This window comes from Uloborus diversus, chromosome 2, assembly GCF_026930045.1.
Source record: "Uloborus diversus isolate 005 chromosome 2, Udiv.v.3.1, whole genome shotgun sequence".
Taxonomy (NCBI): Eukaryota; Metazoa; Arthropoda; class Arachnida; order Araneae; family Uloboridae; genus Uloborus; species Uloborus diversus.
The window spans coordinates 176783636-176803647 of NC_072732.1; the positions used below are offsets into that span (position 1 = coordinate 176783636).

The window sequence follows — 20012 nt, forward strand, 5'->3', positions numbered from 1 at the left end:
GAAGGGACTGTATGAAAAAACGGATAATTGGTATAGGTTACTGAGTATTTAGACTATGCAGGGACCGATTTGAAAAACATATAATTGATAAAAACGTACAAAAGAGAAACGTATAAACGGTGCTTCACTGTATGTATATATATATACAGTGAAACCCCTCCTAACGGACACCCCTTTAATGCGGACAGTTTTTAATTCCCCGGCAGAGAGACATTAAACCTAATGTATAAGGAACCTCTCTCGTACGGACACCCTCAAATACGGACACGGACACCCTTTTCGAAGTCATTTACATTGATATATCCTTTTTTGCGGATAGTATTTAAAACTTGAGAATTAAATAGCTACTCCATTGAAAGGCTTCATTTAATGCAAAGTCGACCAGCTTATACGGAGATTAAAAAAAATATTTCTTTGCAATTTTACTTTGCATCTACTGCGTAGCAAAAAATTTTCAGCTTGACACCGAAATGCATTTTTCATTCCAAAAAACATCATCAAATCGTCAAAAATAAAAGAAAAGAAAAGAGAAAATGATTATTCTGCAAGTTTCTGTCTGTATACCCCCACCCTCCCCCGTTGCCTTGTTCCTTTTCAGATGACTAACAAGCAGGCGTGTTGTGTCTAAGTGGAGCCGAGTTGACGCGCCATCTAACAAAAATATTTTATAGAGAGTAAAAGTAAAGCCAATGCAATATCATAAAGTAAACTTAAGGGTAAAAGCATTCAGTTGTTTCATCGTTCTCATTGAAATGGCTCTGAATACTCATCGTCAGCGTCGTACTCTTTCTCTTAAAGAAAAAATTGAAGTTATAGATTTCGCAGAAAAAAATAAAATTGGAATACGGAACATTGCTGAAAAGTTTGGTGTGGGACGCACACAAATTTGCTGTATATTAAAAGGAAAAGAGAAGTTTAAGAAAGAATGGTTCATAAATGGAAACCAAGAGAAGAAAAAAGATTTTCCTAAAAGTAATGCCCTTGCAGTGGATGAAATTGTGTTTAAATGGTTTGTGTCCGCAAGAAGCAAAAATATTCCGATTTCTGGCCCTATTTTACAAGAAAAGGCGAAAGAAGCAGCTACTGAAATGGGTATAGAAAATTTCAAAGCTTCCAATGGATGGTTAGATCGTTTTCGAACGAGACATGATATCGTTTTTAAAAAAATATGTGGTGAATCCATGGATGTGGATGCTGACGTTTGCGAGAAATGGTTTGAGAAAGTGCCTAGTTTGATTGAAAATTACGAGCCATGTGACATTTATAACATTGATGAGACCGGTTTGTTTTATAGAGCTCTGCCAGATAAAACCTTAACTTTACGGAAAGAAAACTGCTCTGGTGGCAAAATCTCCAAAGAACGCTTAACAGTTTTGTTGGGTGCCAGCATGGATGGTACAAAATTAAAACCAGTTGTCATCGGAAAAGCAGCCAGACCTCGGTGTTTTAAAGGACTGGATATAAAAAAAATTACCTGTAGACTGGTATTCAAATAGAAGAGCGTGGATGACAACCAGTGTCATATCTGATTGGCTTGTAACTTTTGATAAGAAGTTGGGGAGAGAAGAAAGGCATATTGTTATTTTTATGGACAACGCGCCCTCCCATCCCAAAGACTTTCACTTGAAAAATATAGAAATAGTCTTCTTGCCAGCAAACACAACATCGAAATGCCAACCTATGGATGCTGGGATAATTCAAGCATTTAAAATTCAATACAGACAACTAGTTATGAAGCATTTAATCAATAAAATGGAAGAAACTAAAACAAGTAGCGAATTGTCCAAAACAATTGATGTGTTAGATGCAATCAGTTGGGTTAAGCATGCATGGAAGGAAGTTAAAAAAGAAACAATAGTAAGTTGCTTTAATCGCGTTGGATTCAAAAAAGGATCTGCCACAGAGGAAATTGACAACGAAGTTGATTGTGACAATGATGGATCCGATTTGCAGTCGTTAATGCAACAAGCAGGGTTCACAAATGTGACCGCTGAAGACTATGCTCCCATCGACGACCAAGTTTTCACTGAAGAAAGCGAAACAGAAATTGCAAGCATAGTGCGCGAAATTAACGAAGATCATACAGTTGAGGATGACGATGAAGATGAACTGTCCATAAAAGAAGACGTTAAAACAATTAAAAATGTTAACGAAGCTTTAAGCGTATTAGATGGACTCAGGGAATTTTCAATTAAACACAACGATCCTAAAGGACTAGACTTGGTACAAGAACTTAAGATACATTTCGAAAATGAAAGACTTTCATCGATCAAAACATATCAACAGACATCAATCGAACAATTTTTTAAAAGTACAAATTAGGTATGTAATTTTTATGCGAACCTGTTATTTAAATCTCTTTGAGTGTGCAAAACTGTAATATTTGAATTTAACCTGATAAAATAATTGTTTATTATGTATATGTTGGTAAAAACAAGTAAATTAAAAAAAATCTATGCATATGAAAGAGTAGAATTCACATATTTCATTTAAGATTTCAAAAAACATAAACAAATAACTAAAGTTAATGAAATTAAAAAAACCTCTGTAAAGCGGACACCCCTCTCTTATGGACAAAAAAGTTTGTCCTGTTAGTGTCCGTAATAGAGGGGTTTCACTGTATATATATATATATATATATAAATTTTTGGGGCTCATGGGGGGTTCTAACCCCCCTATCCCCCCCCCATGGCTACGCAACTGCCCAGCTAGGCTGGTCCTAGTCAATTAATTAGTCCCCAATGAAGATCAATGGCCCTCTTAAAGCTATCCACCCCCTTGCTCATTACCGCCTCTTCCGGTAAGCTATTCCAAGTGCCCACGACCCTGCTAAAGTAGTAGTTTTTCCTAATTTCCAAGTTAGCCTGAGATTTAAATAGCTTAAAACAATGACCACTTGTCCTGCTTTCCTCGCAAAAATTTAATCCATTTACATCTTTCATTTTGATAAATTTAAATAACTTAATCAAGTCCCCTCTGTCTCTCCTTGCTCTAGGCTATACATGTTAAGCCTATTAAGTCTGGTATCATAATCTAAATCTGAGAGTCCCCTTACTAATTTAGTTACCCTTCTTTGAACCCTTTCCAATACAAAAATATCTTCCTTCAGATAAGGCGACCAAAACTGAAGAGCGTACTCCAAATAAGGTCTTACTAAACTCCTATATAAAGGCAGAAGAACCTTCTTAGATTTGTTTGAAATAGATCTATTAATAAACCCAAGCATTTTGTTGGCTTTGTTACTGTTAGCAATACTGCACTGTTGACTAAACTTGAAGTCCTGATTTATTAAGATACCCAGATCCATAACATTTTCTACCTGATTTATGACTGAACCCTGTAAAAGAAATCTCATACGCTTATTTCCATGACCTAAGTGTAGCACTTGATATTTCCCTACACTAACTGCCATATCCCATTTATCTGCCCACTTAGTATATGATCTAAATCCTCTTGAAGATGTTTTACTTGATCTTCATTTTCGACAATCCCCATAACTTTTACATTGTGAGCAAAACAATTCATGCTTTCAGAAATATTTTCATTAATGTCATTCATAAATATAATAAACAAAAGAGGCCCTAAAATTGATCCCTGAGGAACCCCGCTTAAAACATCACTCCAATTAGAATGATTTCCTCTCACAACTACTCTTTGCTTCCTACCAGTGAGCCAATTACTAACCCAAAGTAAAGTTTTTCCTCCTATTCCTATGTCAGCTAATATATTATCTATATATCTCTATCAGCTATATATTATCTATATCAGCTAGATTATCATCCAAGCATAGAAGTATTTTCCAAGGAACTAAGAAAATGAAACTGATATTTTAATTTCGAATATTAATAATTAAACGATAAGTTTTAAGCTGCAGAAAAACGGACTGAAGAACGTTTAGTATTCTTAACGAGTCATTTAGAAAATACACAAGAAAATAAATTTATAAAATAAATGTGTAAAACATATTCCAAAAAAACTGATAGTAATTATTTATATAAGGGCCAGATAACAGAATGTAACAGCAAAATGACAGCTCTTGTAATTATGAAGAAAATTTTGTAAGATACACATAAATAAACAAATTTCAAAATGCCAGTTCTAAGAAATGTCAAATCGCACATATCGAAATAGGCAATTTAGATCTGAATTAGAAGGATACTATCACATAATTTTACCTGAATTTTCATAAGCTCATAAAAAATCATGAAGCCAAGCAAAGAAATGAAGACAACATTAAAATTATAGTTAACGGCTCACAAGACAATGCTGTTTACGAAATTCATGAGTGAAAGGAATCATATTGGCCAATGTTTTCAAGAAATGGTAACTCAGTTATGAAAACAAACTTGTCTTATACTCTGCATAGATTGCGCTTTAAATAAATGTCAATATTTCGTTGCATTTCATTAATATGTGACTGAAATATAAAAACAAATTAAGTAAACTAATGAGTTTTAGCCGACGACGCTACGAAATCGTAACCGCTATCGGCATTCAAATATCACGTGACTTTTAGTAACGATGATGATATTTTTTCATTTTCACGATTCATCGTTCAAAGTATTGAACTTGATGGAAAAGAAATAAGCCAAGCAATGTAGAAAGTTGATCATAAAACAAATACCAGTATAAGTATTCATCTATTTTGGAAATTAATGCATTAATTTCAAATAATGTTGAATCGTGACTAATTAAAGTCATCGATGGTTAAGCAACTGTGACCGACAATTTCAGAGAGCCTCTAGCTGCAAATTTGTTTACAAGCACGGTTTACAAGATATATTCAGAAAATAATTCGAGAAAAAATAAGTAAGGTAAAGAGAAATATATAATGTTGTCATTTTGAAGTATAATATCGAAGTTTTAAAAGGGCCTTCTTTATTTGTTAATGTTTATTAACAGCGGCATGGCTCTCAGCAATTTGGAATATTTGTGTGTGTCATAAGTATGAAAATGTAACATGTTCAGTCACTTTCGGTTGTCCCTCAATAAATTTTGAAAAGTTTTTTCTTTTTGTCAAGTTGTTAAAGCCAACATCTAAATTCTTTTACAATCCAAAAATATAAGTTTACATTAGAAAAATAGGTATGAGAGCTCAAAATATTTAGTTACAAAAAGCTTAATGGATCATGTTACCTAATTTGATGCATGAAGATCCAACAAACATCTATTACTTCAATTTCAGAGTTGCTGGAATGACAATAATCATTTGTTGATTGCAGTTTTAGACGGGATTGTAGAACTAAATTTTACTTCCTTATGCATCAGAACAGTTTCAAATCTCACCAATTGGATAACAGCTTGTGCATTGGATTGAAAAGTTTTCATGATTTTCCATGCTTTGTTTCCATGTTTTCCCACTTTTCATTCACCATTTTGACCCCCAGCTTAGAAAACCCCTGATCTGTTCCCTGGGGCCATTTCCTTTAGGAGTTAAAAAAATTATGTGTATCATCCTCAATTACCAGAAGAAAGATGCTCTCTTAAATTCACAGCCTAAATATTCAGTTGTCAAGAGTACAGGGTTAGGAATTAGGGTACACATAAACATTAGCTGTCATTTGTACAGATTGAGCTAGATTTTTGTTTAAGTTGTCAAAATATTCTGCTTTGATGATTTTTTAACATCTGCTTTTGCTTTGTTCTTCTTCAAATAATTTCCTGATTTCTGCATACTTAAAAACCTACTAAACTGCAATTAAAGCTCTAGATTAGCAATCGCCAACTACATTTCACTGAACATAGCTGCCAAATATTTAATCTTAGTCGGCAAACGTGGCGACCATGTGTTTCTTTATTTCAAATCATACAGTATATCCAGCTGCGACAAATGCTTCCAATCCTGAGACGTTCAGCACATCAGTCGACTCCACTTTGGCTATGTATTTCGGAGCGGACTCTCGAAAGCTTTTTTTTTTTGGCCGCTGAATATATATTTTTTAACAACCAAAAGTTACAAAAGTGGCTACAATTTTTTATGACTCTGGTAGCAAGGCTTCAAGGAGAGGGCGGTTGGTTAAAATATTAAACTTAAAATATTTTAGTTAAACTTGCTAATGCTCTGCAAAAAATGTTGCGCAGCGGGGTAAAAGTTTTCAGTGCAACAGTTTGACTGTAATCTATTGCAATGCACCGTAAAATCTGGGTGCTAACATCCAAAATTCTACATGTATGTACCTTAAATAAAAAACTGCTCTTTTTAGATTGTCTTGTTATGATGTTTGTAATCAGTTGATTCACAGGTTTTGAAGTACCATTTACTGCTTGCCCTATTTTCTTTTCCTTTCTTTCTCTTCCTTTTTTTTTTCTTTTTTTGAAAACTATTGCATTAGACTAAGTTTTGCTGATGAGAATTCTTATTCATTAACTTTTATTTCATTTTTACTGAAATAGGTATTATTTCTATTTGAAACAAATATTTTTTGTTTTAGTTATGTCACTATATGATGGGCTGGGCTTAGATTCCAAAGAAAAAGTACAAAGAGATTCGAAATCTGACCTGGGTGAGATTTTTTACATAATGTTACTTTTTTATTGATATATTTTAATCTTTTCAAATTCTTTCGCGATACAATTTATATTTGATGCAATTTATACTATTAATGCTTATTTTCATTTCAAAATATTTACTGCAATGCAGTTATTAAAATTTTTTTCTTATTTGTTGATTTATCCAAACCATTTTTTCTAGTGCTTTCCTGATAAAGTCATTCTTCATGCTTGTAGAACCGATATTGTTTTAACATTTATTTATCCATGTTGTTGGCTTGGTTATGGAATGAGGAGGGAGACCTTTAGATGATAATTTTAACTATTTACTTTCCACAAACCCTTTTTATTTTCTGGCTAGTGCATACTTGAGTCCATTTAAGGACCCCAAAATTCCAGCCAATTTAAAAGGGACTCTTCAGAAAATTCTGATTAATCAAAATAGACCTTTCACAAAATTCAGATTGAACAAATCTCAACTTTCGCAACCTCATTTATTAATAAAGTCGTCTCTAATATGTATTGAAACATTATTTTTGACTTTACATTTTGAAATTTCACAAAAGGATTATTTTTCGTAAAACTATTTTTTGAATTCAACACCCTGTGAACAATCCTAGACAGACCCCAAGTTCCGATATTTAACAATCTTTATAAATAATTCTGTCAAAAGTGTGATTCTGTTCATGAGTTCATATTGCTAAGAATATTCAAAAGAATATTGCTAAAAAATCTAATGCAAATTACCAATGTCTAGCATGGGTGCAAGTTTGGTGATGTGTTCAAGACGGAAAATATTTTCAGCCCCCCCCCCCCCCCACCCACATGCGGCTTAAGGAAAAATTTGTATGTATAAATGTTGTAGATTTTAACAATGCCAGTTTTGGAATCTGTTTCATTTAAATTTTAAGCCTTAAAATTGTAATATTTAAGTGATTTGACATCACAATTCCAAAAAGGCTAAAATCCGGCAATAAAAGGGGGGAGGGCGGTCTGGGGGTCTCCCCCATAAATTTTTTCAAATTGAAGTCCAAAAAAGGCTATGGTAGGCCATCTTGGTAAAGTTCAGGGAAAGGAGGGGTTCAGGGACTCTTGTATCAATTATTTCAAACTGATAGTCCCAAAATCACAATATTGGGCAACCTTCAAAAAATATTAGAGAAGGGGGGGGTGACGCTATGGGCTTTTCCTGAAATTGAAGATTTAAAAACAAATTGTAATTTAAATTTCATAACGTTTGTACGCTTTTTGAATGCACTATTGAAGGGATGAAGTTCAGGAACCCACCTTCGGTAACATTTCGAAATTGAAGTTTCAAAAACGCAATTTTAGACGATGTTGGATAATGTAAGGGGTAAAAGCGTTTGCAGCACCCCACCATTAGTTTTTTGCTGATCGTTAACATTTTTATTGTAGCAATAAAATCGCTTAGGACACAAGATTTTCACTTTTACAACATAAATCAGTTCTGATCCGAAAGTCTACCCAAGGTAGCGCTAACAAACTAAAAAAGAAGGAAAGGTGGGGGAAGGGTAAAGCCGACTAATGATAATGAACTGTCACCATTCCCCCACACAGTCTTCATTTGAAAAAGAATTCTTTTATAAGATAGAATTAGCAATGAAAAATCGCTTCAGTGAAGTAGATATATTTTTTAAACTAGGTACCCTTTCCAACATTCATTAATTAAAAAAAGAAATAGGGGAACCGAATCCTAACCCCAGGCAGGGTTCCCGAATCACATCCCTCTTAAGGCACTCAAATATAGTCTAAAGTGGAGCTTTAAATATTTCAGCATCAGAGAATTTTCGGAAGAGAACTCCCGAAACCCTTCCCCTGAATTCACCACAAATGTCCTAAATTTCAATTTTTAAGGCTTCAGTTTCTAAATTGCTTTGTAGGAATAGTACCCCTCTTACCTATAAACATGACTTATGACCGCCTAAAAATTTTAATACTTTAATTTTGAAACTTTTTTAAAGAATCTTCCTACATCCTTCTCCCTTAAGTCAGTCAAAGATGCCCAAAACAAAGCTCTAAAAATTTCAGAAACGAAAATATTTCGGGCTGAGGGTGCAGAATACCCCTCTCCTCTCATTGTGTTTACTAAATGCAGTGTAAGTTTTTGTTTAAGGTTAATTTTTCTATTGAGAGAGCAACTCCCTTCTACACATCGCCAATGACAACCCAAAGTTTTAAGACTTCAATTTCGAAAACGTTTCGAGAAAGACCCCTGAATTCCCTAACTCTTAACTCACTCAAAAATAGCTAAAATAGCATTTCAATACTTCGGAGAGAGAGAGACCTCCCCCCCCCCCCGAACTCTTTCCTCTAAGTTCACTAAATTTTACTTAAATTTATGGTTTCCCCCTCAGGGGTCTGGTCAGAGGATATTTGGGTCCGTTAACGGACCCTTCACAAAAATCCGATCAACCAAAACGGACCTTTCACAAAATCCCGATCAAACAAAACGGACCTTTCACAAAATCCCGATCAAACAAAAACGGACCCTTCACAAAATTCTGATAAACAAGATCGGATCTTTCACAAATTGTTAATTAAAAGAGCAAATCTGAAAGCAAAACAATGCATATTTCTGTGCATAAACCGATAATTTTTGGAACCTTTTTTGAAGTCAAATTAGAGGGATCAGCTTATACAAAATCGGCTAATTTTGAAAGAAAAAAATCGGCACTCTTGCGATGCTCCTGCAAGCGATAAATAATTGCTACTGCCAAATAAATATAATGGTTGTTTGTTTTATCACAGCTAATTAGCAGCGGTGTTGTTGTAAACTTTTCTGAAAAGGCATTGCTAAGCACTTTTCTCCCCCCCCCCCCGCTCATGATTTAATAAACAATAATAATATATATCTGCAAAATGAACTTAGAACTGCAAAAGGATAGTAAGGGTGGGGAAAAAATATGATCGCTTCAGATAGGGTTACCAACTTTAAAATTATCACCACTTAGCATCTGGCGTTGAACCTTTATAATGACTTGATTAGAAAATATTCTCATTTTACTAGCTTGTCAATGTTTGCGTTTTTACAGTGAGGTGCGATGTTTAATTGTTATTTCGGGAGAAAATTATATGGGTTTTGATTTTTCGATGCTAACAAGGATGATTAACTTTAAATAAACTCTTTTAATTACCGTTTTTTTTCTTTAGATGTCTACATTTTGAAAAATGCAATCCTTTAAATCTGATATGAGAGTCATATTTTGTTCTTTTTTCGAGCTAACTTCGCTTTATTAGGATGCAAATAAATGAAAAGTCTCTTTAGTTCTGTTAGAACTCTCATTTCAAGTTTTTAAAGCAAAATTCCATTTTCTGTTATGAGGCAAAAATTAAAATGCGGAATAGATGGTTTATTTTATTTCATTTATTTATTTATTTTTTTTTTTTGCTTCAACTGTGTCCACAGATGTTAATGAAATGTTTATCATAGGACTCTAAAATGCAAGTTTAAAATAATTTTATCAAAAATATTTCTTTTACAAGTCGTTTTTATATTTTTGATGCCTTCACTTTGAGAATTGCGATCTCTTTGCATCCGCTATCGGAATCCGATTTTTCGAATTTTTGATGTTTATTACGCTTTGTTAAGAGGTAAACAATTAAAATAACTTTTTATTTTTGCTAAAATCACGGAATTTATACGTTTTAAACGAAATTCTGTGTTTTTTAAGAGTGTCTTAGGTCACAAAGACATTCATTGGGTTACAATTATTTTAAATACTGGACAGAAATATTTGTAGTATAATTTAACAAAATGTAGAATGGTAGATAAATATTGATACTTGAGAGAGCGATGCCTCCCCCCCCCCCGCCAAATATCAGAAAAACACTCCAGAATGGTATTATCGACATAGAAGAGGAAAACACTCAACTTTAAGTTTAATTGATGCAGTTTGTGCCATCTCTAAATTATAAAATTTCCTTCTAACAATTTTTTTTTTTTTTGCGAAATTAATTATTTTTCTCAAAATTTATTCATTTTTCACAAAATTATTTAATTTTTCACAAAAAACGGACCCTGTGAAAACTCCTGGACAGACCCCTGCCCCTTTTCATCACCGAAGACTTAAGAATTTAAATTCTAAAACGTATTGAGAGAAAGCCTTCGATTTCCTTCTTCTTAAGTCTTCCAAAGGTTACCTAAAGCTGAGTACTTCAGCTTTGAATATTTTTTTGGGAAAGGAGAACCCCGAACCCCAAGATGGTCTTAAGTTGCGCTTTTAAGACTCCAATTTCGGAATTTCGCCTAAAGAGAGCGCCCTCCCTCCCTCTTAACATTGCCAAAGACAGCATGAAAGTTTTAAGACTTCAATTACAAACACTTTTCGGAAGAGTTTCTCAAATGCCCTTTAACTTAAGTCATTTATGTATAGCCTCAAATAGTTTTTAATACATCAGCTACGAAACATTTTCATGTTAAAACACCTAAACCATCTCTCATAAATTCACCAAAGATTGCCTAAATTAGTGTTTTTAAGTCTCCAGTCTCCGATTTTTTTTAAAACCTCCCCCTCCCCGCTTTTACATCATTAAAGACAGCCTAAAACTTTTTGACTTTTAAATTTTTAAGGGTTTGCAGAGGAGAAATATCGAACCACTCCTAGCTTCAAAAATATTTTCATTTCAGTTTTTTGATATTTTATACTGTAACCCGTGAGTAACCCCCCACCCCACCTTAGATTGTCCAAGATATCAATGTTTTAAAACCAACGTTTTAATTTGCGAACAGATTACCCTCTTTGCAAGAGCAGCGTTTTTTCGCAAACTCGTGCTCTGTTATTTTTCTTCTTTCCTTTCTCTCTCTCCCCCCCCCCCCCAATATTCCCAGTCTAGTGAGTGTTAGATTCAATGACAGAATTTAATGTTTTTCAAGTCTTTGTCAAAAATGCAGGAACGGTTGCCCATCGGTGTTTCCAACCAGCAACTCCTTGGTCAATGCAGTGAGTTGGAAATAACAGAGCTACAAATACAAAAAAGTGAAACGGCGCGAATCGAAAAGCCACTCCTCCAAAAGCACGTTGCAAACAAAACGAGCCCAAGGCAGAAAACCGAGAGAATGTCGATGTAAATTCGTGGTTATGGAACGGTCCTGTTATATTAAAGCATATTTTTCAAACACTCAATTTTTCTTTTTTCATTAAAAACTAAAAGAAAGTCATCAAATTACTTTTCGTCATCGAATTTTTCCGTCCCGACCTCCATCTCGGAAATTTTGTCAAGACGGAAATCCGTCCTGAGACGGAAGGTCTTGCACCCATGATGTCTAGTTCAGAACTAAATAGCTAAACTAGCAATAAGTGCCCAATATTGTGACTTTTGTGGTAAAGCTAGTTCTTTGCAGTGCTGTAGCTTGGCGCCGTTCCTCGAAATATTTCGTTTTATGTAGGATTCGAAAGTATCATGATATTTTCGAAAATATCCGATATTTTGGATATTTTGATATGTATCCGATATTTTCAATTAGCAAACTAAAATCTTCAAAATAGTAAATGCATCCACGAATCACTCTTAAATTTCTTATGTTACAATTACAATATGTAGACTTAAAATTAAGGTTTCTTTCATTATTTATATCTAATGTTTAAGTTTACATTTTTATCAATTTTAATGGAGTTAATTTAGCATTAGCTGCTTTACTCATTTTTCTTTTGTTAGCTACTTTTACAGTTATATGATTCAGAAATAAATAGTATGCATTAGTCGGTGCACAGTCATATTTTCTTTTTTTTTCTGAGCAATGTTTGAAATTTAATTAGGCACTTCTAGTGTGAATTAAAATTGTTAAATTACTAATAATTTTGTGCATATAAAACACAAAAAAAAAAAGGAATTGGTATTACTTTGTTATATTAGTGATGTATTATACATTATAAAAATATAGTAAATAACTTTTTAGTTATTTTTAATAATAAATTACTATGATTAACCTACTTTTGTTTTGAAAATACCATGTACAGTCAAACTCCGATACAACGCCACTGTCGGATCCGATTCTAGGGTGGCGTTATATCGAGTTAGGCGGTACATCGAATTTTAAGTATATGACTACACATGTAAAAGTAAAATATATTAGTTTTAAGAAATATGATCAAATTTACTTACCTCTGTAATGAGTTCAAATGTCAAAAATAAATTGATTTTAGAGATCCACCAATATTTTTTTTTATTTTGAACCTTTTATTTATTCTCTGGGACAAAAAATTTTAAAATGCTGCATTGACTTTTTTTGTTCAAAATAACTGTTTCTATGTCCTTTTCTAATGCGAGAAGGTTGTTCATCATTTTCCTATCACTTGCATTTTTGTCTAAAAACCTTCTTAGTTTCTGGAGGCAATCTTTTGCAACCTCAGAGTTGATATTCTCATCTTCATGTTCAATAGTTTCTTCTTCAGACAAATCAGAATTTGAATCTGGTGCTACTAGTTCAATAATGTCCTCATGAGTCATATCTTCGAAAGTTGATGCAGATTTATCAGCATCAATGAATTCATTTGCTGTAAGTGGATGTTCCAAAACAGTTAACTCGTCGATGCTATCCTGTATTTCCTGCATTTCGACATGATTTTGAACATTACGTTTTTCGCCATCTACTAAACCTGTGTGTCTCCAACAATTGAGAATAGTATCTGGTGTAACTTCATCCCATGCTTTTTTTATGAAGTGAATTGCTTCTTTTAAAGAAATAAGAGAAAAAATATTATTTTTGATGCGCTCGACAATGTGTCTGACATGATATTTCCGATAATGCGCTTTGAAAGACTTGATTATTCCTGCATCTAAGGGTTGAAGGACACCTGTGCAATCAGGGGGCAAAAATTCAATCCGTATATTGCTCATAGCAGTTGATTTATGGCAAGGTGCGTTATCCATTATGAGCAGAATATGCCGCTTTTTCCTCTTCATTTCATCATTAAACGATTTCAACCATTTTTGAAACAAAATGGCAGTCATCCATGCTTTTCGGTTACTGTCGTAATCGACGTACAAAGCGGGATTGAAATTTTTAAAGCATCTAGGCTTTGCTGCTTTACCTATAACCGACACAGTTCTCTTATCCGAACCATCTACATTTGTGCAAAATACAAGTGATATCCGGTCTTTTGCTTTTTTACATCCTTTAACGGCTCCATTTGATAATGTTTTATCTGGTTGCAAACGATAAAAAAGTCCACTCTCATCCATGTTGTAGACATCAGCAACAGCATATTGGGAAATTACGGCTCGTAATTTTTCCCTGCCCTTTGTCACAATAGTTGGATCAACGTTGGCAGTTTCACCAGATCTTTTGTGTTGAGAAAGACCACAACGTTTTTTAAATCTATTCAGCCAACCGTTGCTATATTCAAAATCAGTAATATTAATTTGCTGCCCAAAAATTTTAGCATGTTCTCTGATTATATCCCCAGTTATTGTAGCATTTTTGGCAGTCATCTGCATAATCCAAGTGTATAAAGCATCTTCCAACTTCTCATGTTTAGCAGATTTCATTCGTATTGCATCCATTCGTGCATCATCAACATTAAACCATCTTTCTTTATGGCATAAGATGTCTCCAATACATCGTCGACTGATGGGTTTTTTCCACATTATAGAAAAATGACTTGAAATGCTTTGCTGTGAGGCATTTGGACAGCTCTGTTTGTATTCACAAATTTTTTGCTTCTCAGAAATGGAGAGATTACTTCTTTTTGACATTGTATAAGCAATGTCAGATATAAACTGAAGAAACAGGCTTAATTTCACAATTCTATATCAACTCAACCTCAATAAACTAAATTTTTTCTGAGTAACAGCTTCCTTAAGATCACAACCCTGAGTGGAGTGTTGACCAATTGAATTCTATGAGCATAGTAAGTATTGTAGATGAAAGAACTGAGTCTCTCACTAATCCTATTCAAAGCAGGCAGTAAGTTTATCTTTCCTAAAGCCCGAGGAAAACAACTTTTTCTTCTTACTATGATGGGAAGCATAATAGGCAGGTGTATTCAAAACAGAAGGGCATCCCTTGCCCCCGAAACTGATAGTAGAACCCATTTAAAGCTTTGAAAAGCGTGTGTGAGAGGATCACATTAACAAAGCAATTGACCCCTATTCCTGTTCAATCACTGAACGCGTTTCTTGGTAAACCACAAGTTTATTGTTGACGAACTCTCCATGGGGTGTTTTTACCTGGACACACTCAATGGTAAGGCGGATTATACACGTAGATAACAAGGAAGAAATGCAGTAGTACAATGATCACCTTTGTGTAGAATTTGGAAAAAATATTTTTCTGGGGTTGGCATTTGGCTGGCGTTGTATCGAGTTGGCGCTTTAACGGATAAATTACATTAAAACTCCTATATGGGAGATTTGTTTAGACACAATTATGGCGGTAAAACGGGATTGGCGCTTTAAAGGGTGGGCACTAAATCGGGGTTTGACTGTAGTTGAAAAAATAAATATGGAAAATATCAAAATATAATGGTACTTTCAAAATAAATATCTGATATATATTGTAATATATATTATGATATATATCAGTGAATCCTGATTTTATGTTGTAAAAATATTACAAAAGTAATCTAAATTGATTTCAAACCTCATTTAATTTGGGGAAGTCTTCCCAAACCCCAAGGTGGGTATTTTTCCTAACTTCAGCACCGAGTATATACCTAATGTGTGCCAAGGGTATCCCAATTGATTAGGACACAGACTAGCAGTTGAAGGGTTACAGGTTCGATACCATCGACCCTTCACTTGTGTATATCGCGCAAGTCAAAGACCATATATTTTAATGGACACTGGTGCACATTAAATCTGTTGTGGTGATAAAGTCTTCCAAGTCTTGAGTGCAAGTACAGAGGGGAAGTACTGACTTCCCTCAAGTGACCAAAGGTAGCTTTAGGCTCATTGTGAGAGCTTATATTTCAAACATTTGTCCCAGATGCCCTAATTGTACCCAAGAATGACACTTATGAATTATGACCCTCCTTCCAGGCATTACTCTTTCCAAAAACAGATACTAGATCTACCTTTACTTCATGTTCCCATTGCTAATCAATTTAGAAGTGCTTTATCGGGGATTATTCAGCTTTTGGTCTGGATCAAAAGTATTAAGCTGTTTTCCGGGTACCATCAAGCCTATCAAATCAGTTCTGTGATAGGTATAGGTAGTCTTGGGATGTCAAGTGTATGTTATCTAAAATGTACATAACTAATTATGCTTTTCATTAAAATTTTAGTTGGATGGTCATCTGGGATAAAATTGTTGCAGTCACAGTTGCAGTTAAAAAAAGCTGCTTTAACACAAGCTAAGGTACTAAAAAAAATAATTATTCATTACATTTGTATTGTTTCCTATTTATGGTTATATGTTTACTTATATATGCCAGTTGCTCTTATTTTTGTGCATTTTCCCCATTGAACAAAAAATGATTTGAGTTCACAATGAAAAAAAGAAAGTGTTGTGAGATTTTTTTTAAACAAAAATGTTTTAAATGAAAAATAAAATCAGTATAAAAAAAGTATAACCCAATTTAACGATTGTGAAGGGACTGGAAAAAGTTTTCGTTAAATCAAGGCTATTGTTAAATCGAGAAGCATATATACATACATTCAATGCAGTTAAATCCGTACCAGTGAAATGTATCATTAAATTGAGGAAATTGCTAAATTGGGTATCGTTAAAATGAAGTTATACTGTAACTAGTATGGTTTCCACCATTAATTAAAAAAGGGTATGGGAGTGCTTTTTTCTCTCTCTCCCTGCCCCCCCCCTCCCCATTCCCCACCCCTTGAAAGTGTTTGCTTTTCAAAATGTTGCTTTGAAGTATTTAATTCTTATTGTGCTTGAATATTGTTCTGAATATCCAGTTTTTTAACAGTCAGGCCCATCATTTTTGAGATCAGGAAAAGCAAATAACCCTGCTCAATGTCCTAAATTTTGTTAAAATGTTATTTTCATGTTTTTAAATCTCATTGTTATATGTTTACTAACTAATTTAAATTTGTATTAGTTTAATTGTTATGAAGATTAATTGTTAACCCAATTCAATTAGTACAAATTTCTGCATGAGATCTATAATTTTGTGATCAATAAAAGCAGTTCATTATCATTTCTAATTTCCATTGAGTATTTGAGTACATTTTTGCTTTGAGTACCTCTTGAATTAAACTTATCATTGTAGGCTGTAATATTTTGATAACTATTTTTCTTTTTTTTTTATCCCTTCATCATAGATAGTCAAAATACAACTTTAGTATAGCTTCCAGTGTCATATATTGTCCTTTAAGTTCATTATCTGATATGTAATACTGAAATAACCTTTAACTTTATTTTGCAGAGAGAACAGTCAAAAAAGGGTGGTGCTATATTGCCTCCAGTTGTTGATTTAAAGTCTCGAAAGGATGAAGTAGATGATCTCCAACCTCCCATTTTAGGACTTGGACCAAAGGTTTTTAATTTCCACTTTTAAATGAAAAAAATAAAAATATCAAAATTATTCATGCATTGTAAAGAGCTCTTCAAAATTAAATTTTTGTGTGAGGGAAATTCTCAGTTTACCAAATGAAATTCCAAATCTTCTCAAATGGTAAAGTATGAGCATGCACACATATCTAATTAGGAATGAATTTTTGTATCCCGAAGAACTATATTGCAATACTGCCATGGGCAGATAAACCGCAGTATCTACAAAAAGGAGTTTTTGCTATATTTGAAGACACACATTTTTGAATCCCTACAAACTCTTGTAAAATGTTTGGACTTGATGCTGTTTTCTTGCTGTATTTTCTCTGAAAACCAAATAAGAAAGCTTGTACAACAAAGCTAAAATGACAAAAATGCAAAAAGATTAAAAATATTATGGGGTGCCCACCCCCTAAGGGCAAGGGTACACCCGCTCTAAGATTGCATGGAGCCCCCCCCCCCCCCCAAAACAAGATCCCCCCAAAATGAAAACATACTCCTCAAAACATCCCCCTAAAAAATTCAGTATCCCAGTCTGCATTATGAACCCCCCCCCCCCGGTGGGCAACCCTGAAATATTTGCAGATACTGCTATTTGCCTGCCCCTCCAAATAATTTGCTAAATTTTCAGATAAAATTTGTCAAATTAGAAAATTCTGGAGGATGTTATTGACCTCACTTGGGAGGTGTGCCTGAATGTAACAATATCATAGTTAAAAAGAATTCTTGAGAAATGTGAACTTACTGAAACTGGTAGGATCTAACATCTAAGGAAATGAATGGAAAAAAGGATTTGTGTGTGCGTAAAAAGAGGAGAAAAACACAGAAGAGGAGGATGAGTAGGAGGCTAGCAAGCAAAAACTAATGCTTTTAAAGTATACTGCTGACCTTACTGTGGAAAATTATATATTTTCAGTATAACCTCAACTATTCAAACCAATTGGGTTCACTGGCACCTCTGATATCAGAAATCTTGGTGAATAGAAACTGAATGAAACCTGAATCAACTACCCATTTTGTTATTGACTTTTTTGTTTGCAACATTTCTTCAAAGTTGTTCCAAAGTTTTATTCCAAATAAAAAATGTAATATCAGCTCTGTTTACAGAAAACTTGGAAAGACAATACTCAGGTAATTGAAGTTTACTAATAAGGACTGTTATGATCCTCCTCCATCCCTCAAAAAGAAAATTCTGACTGCACTTAGCTTAAGAGTTTTGATCTTTCATATCACACACATTGTGATAGACGCTCTCCCCAATGGCTATTAAAGTAACTGAAGAAATATTTTTCTGAAAATGTTGATTTTACTATACTGTTTATTTATTTATTTATTTTGGAGTTGGGGGGGGGGCTAAAAGCAAGGATTGAAAATATTACTTTTGAATTTTAACTCAATAGGTTTTTTACTGTGTACAAAATGCTAGAAAAATCAAGAATCAGAACATTCAAATGATAAACAGATAAAAGTGAATGGAAATATTATGAAAAAGTTGTACTTATATATATATATATATATAATATTTGTAAAAATCAGCCTAGCATTTTATTTTATGCATACATTGCTTTAAGCAGAGCAATAAGTTTTCATTTCAAAAACAGATTTTTGTGTACGTGTTGATTTTTTAAAGATTTTTAATATTATTTTCTAAAAGTGCAAAGTTTGATTTTCAATTTGGTATAAATTTACTAGTATGTGAAAGTACTCAAAACTGGTAGTAGAATTGGCCTGCATTTTACCGTACCCATAGATCTGCTCAGGGCCGGATTCAGACTTAACAGGACCCTTAGCTGTTTCAGGTATGGGGCCCCCTTTTGTAGTTTGAACATTGTTTCTCTCTATGGTGTAAGAGGCATTTTTTATTTTTTCCCCTTTTACTATGTTTGTCTCGTTCCTCTGATACATACAGCAATACCTTTACTTTTTTGATCCGTTTCTCCCTGATGTCCTTTTTGGATTGGCATTAAGAGGGGGAATGGTATCAAGAGACTCAGGACTCCCCTTTAAGTGGAGTATAGAATACTCCCAATTGTAAGTTTTTTCCCCTGGAGGAAAGTTTGAAAAATAGATATAAAATTCTGCATTTTAAAGCCTTATAAGATGTAGTTGGAACTACAAAAATATCAAGACAGAAATAGGCAAACCTAACTTTTTTGAAGTTATATACTATTTCGCAAATCAAAACAATGCGCAGTAAAAATTGTTTTCGATTTGACAAATCATTGATAGCAGTTGACAGTTAGAAAGAGCGTAGTAAGAGAAAAACAATGTATTGTTACTTGCTCACATTGGCTTTTGGTACAAATAGTTTTTAATCACCCAACAAACCCACCAACAAATACAACAACAAATTAAATATAAAATGATCAATTGCAAAAAATGCTTTAAAAGAAATGGTGTACAGATTTAGATAATAAGTAACAAGAGAGTAACATACTGTCCATTTGAAACAATCCATAATTTATACACTTGATAAGAAATAAAATTGTATCCCAACTTTGCTTCAGATTTTCAAGACTTATCTAATTATTTTCAAGGACTTTAGAAAAATTAAATTTATTTAACTCATTTTATTTGTACTTTCCAGTCTTTGATATTTTAGTACTTGATTGTAAATTTTTACATTCCTGTTCTAATTCAGTAAGAAACAGCTATTTTAAATTTAAAATAAAAAAAAACTATAGATTTCTCATGACAACGTTTTTGCTTCAGTTAAAAGGGGGGCATAAAACGTAAAAGAATAGAGGTAGTGTTTTTTTTTTTTTTTTTTCCATGCTAAACAGATTGACAATATGCAGAAGAAGTAAGCTAAAAGCAAGAAATATCAAAAGAATTTCCAAAAAATACTATATTCGGAATTATATTAATAGCAAGATATGAAACATGTGAGTCATAAAAATTTGTACAGTCAAACCTGTGTAAGTTAACAACTTGCAGTGCACTACTTTAGTGGTCAACTTACAGAGGTTGATTTATATGGTAATGGCTGATTCCATGTCTGATAAAAGTGATCAACATAGACAGGTGATCAACTTCACAGGTTTTACTTTAA

At 33.5% G+C, this 20012-nt stretch overlaps 2 protein-coding genes across 3 annotated transcripts in view; one reads left to right on the plus strand and one right to left on the minus strand.

The window, feature by feature from the left end:
• The window catches only part of LOC129216679 (polycomb complex protein BMI-1-like), a 91922-nt gene extending 87635 nt beyond the window's left edge, over window positions 1-4287 (minus strand). Inside the window, exon 1 of the mRNA XM_054850894.1 lies at window positions 4176-4287. The gene's annotated coding sequence lies outside the window, so the exon portion shown is untranslated. The remainder of the gene's footprint in view (window positions 1-4175) is intronic.
• A 448-nt stretch (window positions 4288-4735) lies between these two features.
• The window catches only part of LOC129217513 (splicing factor 45-like), a 42038-nt gene continuing 26761 nt past the window's right edge, over window positions 4736-20012 (plus strand). Inside the window, exons 1-4 of one of the 2 annotated variants that reach the window (XM_054851827.1) lie at window positions 4736-4814; window positions 6432-6503; window positions 15735-15808; window positions 16836-16946. In XM_054851827.1, the coding sequence (XP_054707802.1) occupies window positions 6434-6503; window positions 15735-15808; window positions 16836-16946 (255 nt within the window). In that variant the 5' untranslated portion in view covers window positions 4736-4814; window positions 6432-6433. The remainder of the gene's footprint in view (window positions 4815-6431; window positions 6504-15734; window positions 15809-16835; window positions 16947-20012) is intronic. The other variant, XM_054851828.1, reaches the window with a different exon arrangement.